At 38.0% G+C, this 9,414-nt stretch overlaps 1 protein-coding gene across 2 annotated transcripts; it reads right to left on the minus strand.

Annotated features, from left to right (window-relative positions):
- Positions 1 to 3,893: 3,893 nt before the first annotated feature.
- On the minus strand, positions 3,894 to 7,268 carry LOC124873416 (muscle-specific beta 1 integrin binding protein). Of its 2 annotated transcripts, XM_047374052.1 has the most exons (8): positions 7,117 to 7,268; positions 6,233 to 6,323; positions 5,706 to 5,754; positions 5,301 to 5,475; positions 4,727 to 4,798; positions 4,531 to 4,637; positions 4,324 to 4,409; positions 3,894 to 4,170 (listed from the first exon to the last, which is right to left on the minus strand). In XM_047374052.1, the coding sequence occupies exons 1-7, from the start codon at positions 7,140 to 7,142 to the stop codon at positions 4,324 to 4,326; spliced, it is 606 nt and encodes a 201-aa protein (XP_047230008.1). In that variant the 5' UTR covers positions 7,143 to 7,268; the 3' UTR covers positions 3,894 to 4,170. The 2 variants fall into 2 exon arrangements, with proteins under 2 accessions (XP_047230008.1, XP_047230009.1); XM_047374053.1 differs by lacking the exon at positions 5,706 to 5,754 and having other exon boundaries at positions 7,117 to 7,136.
- Between the last annotated feature and the right edge of the window lie 2,146 nt (positions 7,269 to 9,414).

Genomic DNA, 9,414 nt, shown 5'->3' on the forward strand with positions numbered 1-9,414 from the left:
CTTTAGAAGGTAGATGACCTGGTGACGAATAGCCACGATCTCCTCTGTAACTCTGTGGACGATGCGATGGACAGTAGAGCGAGGCATCTCAAACACTCTGCAGATCACTCTGTAGGATGTGCCACTTGCCAGCCAGAAAAGAAAAACCAAGGTCTCAATAGTAGCACCCAAACATGTCGCCTATCCTGGTGCAAAAAATTAAGCAGCACTGACAGAGACTCCCTGCTCAGCTGAAAATCAGGCCTGGTGTCCTCCTGGTTGAAGAAGCGTTTCAGGACTGGGACACTCAGGTTGATCCTGCAGTAAAGGGGTCTGGTCTAGAAAAGGGAAGAATGGAGATGGAAAAACACATTATTTTTAAGGCATGCTTCTGGATATTTTAAGTGATCAAAGCAAGAAGATACTAATACACCAAAAACACTGCATTATTATATAATTATCTAAGAACAGCCACAGGGGAGCAAATACTTTATAATTCCCATCTATCTTAAAATTTAAAGTTGTTGTTTATAATATATATATATATATAAAATATGTCAACATACATTTGCCATAAAGTTGCTATCTCTTTGTTTATTGGCTAGTTAAATCAAACATCTTTTTTACCTGAACATGATTGTCTCTGGATTGTACCTGGAATCAGAAATTATAATGCTAACTGAATTATAAATAAACTTTTAAAACATATAGCACATTTCTTCATTAAAAATTAATATTGTAAAGCTTATTTATTCTCAATCACACTCTCCAGCGATACAGTTGGATTACATAAAACTGTCCATTTATTCTGGTTAACCTTAATATCACCTGAAATATTAAATCGATTTTCAGTAACAATTAAAATAATAACATAAACTGTTAGACTGTTAGACCAATCCGCTTCGACCCGCAATGAATGATGGGAAAGTGTTTTCTGAAATGTAAATTTGTTTTCTGAAATGTAAATTTGTTTTCTGAAATGTAAATTTGTTTAGCATCTTGTTAAATAGTTTTCTGAAATGTAAATTTGTTTTCTGAAATGTAAAAGTGTTTTCCGAAATGTAAATTTGTTTTCTGAAATGTAAATTTGTTTAGCATCTTGTTAAATTGTTTTCTGAAATGTAAATTTGTTTTCTGAAATGTAAAAGTGTTTTCTGAAATGTAAATTTGTTTTCTGAAATGTAAATTTGTTTCACATCTTGTTAAATTGTTTTCTGAAATGTAAATTTGTTTTCTGAAATGTAAAAGTGTTTTCTGAAATGTAAAAGTGTTTTCTGAAATGTAAATTTGTTTTCTGAAATGTAAAAGTGTTTTCTGAAATGTAAATTTGTTTTCTGAAATGTAAAAGTGTTTTCTGAAATGTAAATTTGTTTTCTGAAATGTAAATTTGTTTTCTGAAATGTAAATTTGTTTCACATCTTGTTAAATTGTTTTCTGAAATGTAAATTTGTTTTCTGAAATGTAAATTTGTTTTCTGAAATGTAAATTTGTTTCACATCTTGTTAAATTGTTTTCTGAAATGTAAATTTGTTTTCTGAAATGTAAATTTGTTTCACATCTTGTTAAATTGTTTTCTGAAATGTAAAAGTGTTTTCTGAAATGTAAAAGTGTTTTCTGAAATGTAAAAGTGTTTTCTGAAATGTAAATTTGTTTTCTGAAATGTAAAAGTGTTTTCTGAAATGTAAATTTGTTTTCTGAAATGTAAAAGTGTTTTCTGAAATGTAAATTTGTTTTCTGAAATGTAAAAGTGTTTTCTGAAATGTAAATTTGTTTTCTGAAATGTAAATTTGTTTTCTGAAATGTGAAAGTGTTTTCTGAAATGTAAATTTGTTTTCTGAAATGTGAAAGTGTTTTCTGAAATGTAAATTTGTTTCGGTACTTGTAAAAGTGTTTTGCACCCCACGGCCACCGTAATAAACAGTGTCTTGCCTGAAGGAACATGAGAATCTTTCACCTTTGCCTCTGTTTTGTTTTGTTACGTCCTCAGTCCCGCTGGCTGCTGAGACGTGCAGACAGACAGGTAGCCTATAACCAAAGGGGACGGCACAAACAGACAGCAAGTACACTCTGCAATTAAAGAACTGAAAGCTGGTTGTTTCCAGTGTTCCTCGCTAAACGTACAGCTTGTTGTACACATTCTTTCATTGTGATAGACTGCTGTGTAAACCGGCCAGCACAGTACTGTGTTCTGAAAAAGGCGTGCAATGCCCACAAAAACAGGAAGTAGCACCGCAGTGTACGATTAAGGACATTGAGTACCAGCATCGGGCTGCTTCTGTATGGGGATGGAATATTATTCTAAGGTTGTGCCACATAAACACGATGCTTTATTATGTGAGACACGTCTGCATTTGTGTTTGTCCTCGCAGGCATCGCGCATGCTGCTGTCACTTTTAGCACAGTGAGTCCAGGCCAAAGGGGTTTTGTTTGCCATCACCTGTTAGGATGTTACAATAACCACCATGCCACCCACATGACAGATCACATACACCTACAGCTGAAGGCAGTGACTGCTGCTTCGAAAAGATGCCAACAAAAGGCTGGTATTTCCTGAGTCACAACAGATTCATCAGAAGCTACAGTCTGAGAGAGAAATACCTGCAGGAAACCTTTACCAGGGTTTATATTCAATAACAAAAAAACAAAACAAAACACACAGCAAAGTTATATGAGCAGCAAAAATTTTATCTTAGTCAAAGTGTCATTGAACTTCCACCTACTTTAGAGAGGCTTAAATTAAATACATCCCACACTTAGCCAAGGTATTCTCCTTAGGGAAATTATTCAGACCTATTTATACATGTAGTGCAGAAATATGAGATATATCAGCACGTGCTTGAGAACCACGAGCTATGTGTGGGTATGATCTTGTGCTAATAGCATAAATCTTATGGGCAGTCTGTGACCTACTCTAGAATCTACTTGAGGTGGATGAGGAGTTATTTTAAGGTTGTAAACCACAAGGACAGGCGTACAGTAGTGCTTTGACGTGGCGTTTCCTGCTTCTAAAATAGATGCTGAGGGTCTCGGCCCAGGATGACTTCAACTAGATTGTTTATGTGGAATAATAGAGGTGTCCAGGAAATTTAAATATTGCAGGTTCATCAGGATATTACCCTTTTAAAATCCACAGTAGCCAACTTTCTTCTTTAACAGCTCCTCTAAGCCTTTTGCAGCTTCTTATACTTTTTTTCAGCTTCGTTATATCCTGTCCACTTGTAAGGAACTAGTTTCCTTTCTTTCCATTTTATTTGCAATCAAAGCACATCTTTTGTCATGTTTCCACTAAATTACTAATTATAATTTGAATGTGTACAGCATCAAGTATTTACACATGGACAGATTTCTTGTTTGTGCTTTTTACCATGCCAAAATGTTTCAGATCATCAAATTCATTCATTGAAACCAATCTAGTTCTATGCGAAAATGTAACTGCCACCCTTATTAAACATGAATAAAGTCTGACATCAAGTCCTGAGGAGCACCTCATCCCTAAAGTAGAGTAACTCGCTATAATTTCCCCCTTTGACAATAACTTCCTTTTTAATAGCATTAAAACACTTTTAGGCATGTAGATTAATAAAAAATTTAACTTCATGTAGCAAAAGGCAGTTAACCCCTTCGACTTCACAACAGACACAAGAGGAAAATCAACAATGTCAGGATTTATCTTTAAACTTACTTTTAAACTCTATGGGAGAAACAGAAAACCAAAACTGAATATTCTAGACTCAAACATTTAAGCAGAAATGTTGGCAGTAAAAATGAACATGATAAAGACCCAACCCACGAAGCAAAAATCCTTCCCATAACAAGTGAAGTGAATAGGTCTGCAAACTGGAGATAAGGACATCCTGTTTTCCCCTGAAGCCACCCTCCATCCACACACTGGACACAGAAATCACACTGAAATGTTTTGACGGACTGCATTTTAACAGCAACTCGGGTATTTATTGGCAGGAGACACTGGTAGAGACCAGTGGTCTAGTAATGGTCAACTGTATAACAAAACAATAGCAATTAGTGAGGTTTTGAATGAAACACAAACATTTTGTCCATAAGAAGTAGATAAAAACATAATTTAACATGGCTCCTTTATATGTACAAAAACAATAAACTTACACATTATTAAAAAAAAACAATCATTGGCTATTTACAAAATCTGTACAGGTGCGAAGAAGAGTCCTCCTGCTGCAAAATAAAGAATAATAAAAAAAAAAATGTTAGACAAGAGTTGTATTGTATCAATTATTTAAATGTGGAAAATATATAATGCATTGGTGTTAATATGTACACATTCCTAAATATTGTTTCCATGACAACTTAAAAGTCCTGCCCTCTTACCTATAAACAGTTAAGCAGGTTGTTCTGAATGTCCTCATACACCTGGTTGTAGATTTCCTCTTTGGATTTCAAACCATCGAGGTACTCTGCAACACAACCACACAAAACATAATATTGATTAAAAAAAAAAAGCAAATAGGTGGAGAAGTGCAATGAGAGGTGGTTTGTAACTATGGACAGTGACCAGATAAATTGACTGCATTGTACCAATATTCAAACCGCTGTCCTCCATCTGTTTTCTGTGCTTCAGGTACATGGGCCACACATGGCCGTCAAACAGGCCAGGAGGATCAGGGATGGTGTACTGTCTTGTACTAGAATTATAATCAAGGTAAATAAAGTAAGTAAGTTGATGACTACTAATACTGATGTAGAGCACTGTGAGAGCAGAAATTTGGCTCACCTTCTCCTTCTTTTGCACTCCTCATAGGGGATTGCGATGTAATACGACTTATTGAAAACATCCAGTAGCGGCCTAAAGAGGAGAAGCAAAAGTGTTGACCATAAGTCAGATAAAATGCTCCATGCAAAAAGTGTAGTTATACAACTGTTCATGCTGTCCCTTATCTATATCTCTTCAGCATGCTTGACACTCATCATTAGTACACAAAGTCCCCACCACTCTGTTCCCACTGCAAAGGACCAATCAGAGAGCCCCCTTCTGGTGAAGCCCTACCCACAGAGCAGGTTCTAATCTGCTCACTGGGGGTCCGTGAACATGGGCCAATGTGAGCATGCAAAATTATTACGTGACCCAACAGAACTAACAGCGCCCTTACAGCATCTGACATCAATTGATTCCTTTGATTCCTGTGAACAAGGATGTCTCAATCTTTGGCACTTTTTTGTCTGTACCATAAATACCATAACCCATACAAGTTAGCCGCTGCCTTCACAGCAAGAGTGAACTGGTTCTACATCCTTGGCTCAGTTCAAATAAACACCGAGAGCCAGCCATGCAAAAACAATCAACCTACGCGTAGTTGTACAGCAGGAAGCCTTCGACAATCAGGATGTGGATCTGTTCGTCACAGTTGGCCACGTCAGGAACAGGAGCCAGGGCGACACCGTGGGAGCGAGCAAACTTTGCTGGGTTCTCAATCCAGGCTTTTATCGTGTTGGTCATGGCCTCCATGTCCAGAGCTGTGATCACTGTGGAGCACGACCCAAACAGAGAGAAAGATAGTAATGGGGAAAAAAAAAAGGAGAAAAAATTAGAAAAAAACTCAGACAAAAGCTGTAATGATTTATGAATGAGTTTGCTGTTTGGAAGTTACTACAAATGAAGGTTTTAGCTCTAATTGATGCAAATTGGAGGATGGGATGTACTACATTTGATGAGGTCAAATATGAATCACTGCCAGTCTTCAGTGAAGTCTTACCATCCCACTGTCTAAAGCCGTCCTCCCCGACTTGTATTTGATCGGGTTTCTGAAATAACAGTCACCAATAAAAAATTGCTGCAACCTCACGGCTCTGAACACTTGAAGATCTCACTCACATGCCACAAATGTTAGGCCAAACGATTGAGGAAAAAAGGAAGAAACGGAAAGTACACAGCAAAGAGCATGCATAAATAAGCAAGGGTTAGTATGCAAATGTAAGACTGTGTTGTGTGGGGGTGGGGTCAAAGAAATAATGGTCTACAATTTAATATTAAGTTAGATGTTAGAAGACACTAAGAATGAAAACTAATTTAAAAGATAAATCTCAGAAAATATGACAAACATTGATAAAGAATCACATGAGCACATGGGAATCAAGGAAAAGAAGGGTGTAGGGGGAAGGGAGAGCTGCTAAATTCAAGAACTCCTACTTCTAACACTTGCAAAGCTCAAGCAGTAGCAATGAATGGAAAAGATGCCGGATTATTACGATAAATTAATAACAGCCACTCAATGAGACTCACCTTGAAAAAGTCATCCTGGTGCACAACACAGCAGTTGGGCAACGCCTGGATCAGTCGATTAGTCAGAGTGGTTTTACCACCACTAGTCACCCTGTAAAACAAAGAAGACGTGTATCAGTTCACTACTAAAAGTCACATTTTGGTTTTAACGTACTGTTATAGTCCATGAATAACAGTTGTGTTTTGTGTAATGTTTAGATTTTACAATTGGTTTGCATCTTTGGATACAAAACAAAAAGTTAACCTACTTAAATATCTGATAATTGTACTAATTTAATATAGATCCAGGCTTCTGTCTTACAATAACACACAAAACATTACTTGACAGGATTTCTCTCAGAAAACAAGGACAATGTTTTGTTTATATAAAACCAGACAATAAAAAACCTAAAGCAATCGAAACCTATGACTTCCTGTTTTAAAAGCTCAATAAAGAGCTACTGATAATCGTGATGAAGTTAAATAATGTAGAGATTGTGGGTGAAACAGATACATCTCCCTCCACTTTTGAAGAAAATCAGGCGGTGAATTTTCAAAAGTCCCGCTCGATTTATAACAACAAACCAAACCGGATGTGACTTTTAATTGTTTTCTGGCGGGCGACTGATAACATAAGTGGACACTGAGATAACGTCAAAAACACATTTACAAAATAACCTTAACTAGAGGCAGATTAAATAAACCGAAAACCAATTTTTCAACAACGATGTCTGCTTTTTGAATTAACTTAAGACACAGAAATAGTGAATCGCTTGTTTCTGCATAAAATATAATTACGTTTTTAACTAACGACTTTTTACACAGAAATTGTATATATATAGCATGTGTAGCTACAAAAGTTAAAAATTACCATCTATGTAAATTATAACGTAAAGCAAACCTACCCGCCAATTCCTATAATGTATTTCATCTTGTGTTGTTCTCTCGGCAGACTTTTCTGATCTCAGCTGAAAATAAAAGCCGGAGCACCAAAGTCTCTCTCCTCTTGTCTCTTTGAATAGTACTGCGAGACATTTCAATTTATATCCTGCCTCCCGCGTATTGCGTCACGGCATACGCTGGCATGGGACGTTTTAGGTTGCGCTACGTGCCTTCTCGAGCCAACCAATAAGATCCCACGCCGTCGTTAGACAACAGCCAATCAGAGCGCGAGGGCCGCTACTTATTTACATATTTTCCGCGCACCTGTTGCGGTCCGTACTCCATTCAGAAGTTAATCCTCCTCCTGAGGCTACAGCTGTGGAAAACTACCATTGATGGTGTCGAATGGATGCACTGAAATAACAGTGTTATGTGTCATTTCGGGCGTGATGTCTGCTGATGTTAAGGTCGCATTACGGCAAATGGCAGTTAGCTAAACACATTTGGCCTCGAATTAGAGCAAGTCTTTATTGATATTGAATCAAGTGGAAATTCTGAAAGTAATCTCCATTTTTTTTAATGATTTGAGGTTACATTTCTTCAGATTCCTCAGTTTGAGGGATTGCTGTAAAGTTAACTACTCAACAACACATTATTCTGTTTATACACCTACAGGTCCTTCTCAAAATATTAGCATATTGTGATAAAGTTCATTATTTTCCATAATGTCAAAATTTAACATTCATATATTTTAGATTCATTGCAGACTAACTGAAATATTTCAGGTCTTTTATTGTCTTAATACGGATGATTTTGGCATACAGTTCATGAAAACCCAAAATTCCTATCTCACAAAATTAGCATATCATTAAAAGGGTCTCTAAACGAGCTATGAACCTAATCATCTAAATCAACGAGTTAACTCTAAACACCTGCAAAAGATTCCTGAGGCCTTTAAAACTCCCAGCCTGGTTCATCACTCAAAACCCCAATCATGGGTAAGACTGCCGACCTGACTGCTGTCCAGAAGGCCACTATTGACACCCTCAAGCAAGAGGGTAAGACACAGAAAGAAATTTCTGAACGAATAGGCTGTTCCCAGAGTGCTGTATCAAGGCACCTCAGTGGGAAGTCTGTGGGAAGGAAAAAGTGTGGCAGAAAACGCTGCACAACGAGAAGAGGTGACCGGACCCTGAGGAAGATTGTGGAGAAGGGCCGATTCCAGACCTTGGGGGACCTGCGGAAGCAGTGGACTGAGTCTGGAGTAGAAACATCCAGAGCCACCGTGCACAGGCGTGTGCAGGAAATGGGCTACAGGTGCCGCATTCCCCAGGTCAAGCCACTTTTGAACCAGAAACAGCGGCAGAAGCGCCTGACCTGGGTTACAGAGAAGCAGCACTGGACTGTTGCTCAGTGGTCCAAAGTACTTTTTTCGGATGAAAGCAAATTCTGCATGTCATTTGGAAATCAAGGTGCCAGAGTCTGGAGGAAGACTGGGGAGAAGGAAATGCCAAAATGCCAGAAGTCCAGTATCAAGTACCCACAGTCAGTGATGGTCCGGGGTGCCGTGTCAGCTGCTGGTGTTGGTCCACTCTGTTTTATCAAGGGCAGGGTCAATGCAGCTAACTATCAGGAGATTTTGGAGCACTTCATGCTTCCATCTGCTGAAAAGCTTTATGGAGATGAAGATTTCATTTTTCAGCACGACCTGGCACCTGCTCACAGTGCCAAAACCACTGGTAAATGGTTTACTGACCATGGTATCACTGTGCTCAATTGGCCTGCCAACTCTCCTGACCTGAACCCCATAGAGAATCTGTGGGATATTGTGAAGAGAACGTTGAGAGACTCAAGACCCAACACTCTGGATGAGCTAAAGGCCGCTATCGAAGCATCCTGGGCCTCCATAAGACCTCAGCAGTGCCACAGGCTGATTGCCTCCATGCCACGCCGCATTGAAGCAGTCATTTCTGCCAAAGGATTCCCGACCAAGTATTGAGTGCATAACTGTACATGATTATTTGAAGGTTGACGTTTTTTGTATTAAAAACACTTTTCTTTTATTGGTCGGATGAAATATGCTAATTTTGTGAGATAGGAATTTTGGGTTTTCATGAGCTGTATGCCAAAATCATCCGTATTAAGACAATAAAAGACCTGAAATATTTCAGTTAGTGTGCAATGAATCTAAAATGTATGAATGTTAAATTTTCATCATGACATTATGGAAAATAATTAACTTTATCACAATATGCTAATATTTTGAGAAGGACCTGTACATACTCAGCAAGGAGGACTGACTGATGCAAGTCTGTGATTAG

The sequence above is a fragment of the Girardinichthys multiradiatus genome, chromosome 9, assembly GCF_021462225.1.
Source record: "Girardinichthys multiradiatus isolate DD_20200921_A chromosome 9, DD_fGirMul_XY1, whole genome shotgun sequence".
In the NCBI taxonomy this organism is placed as follows: domain Eukaryota; kingdom Metazoa; phylum Chordata; class Actinopteri; order Cyprinodontiformes; family Goodeidae; genus Girardinichthys; species Girardinichthys multiradiatus.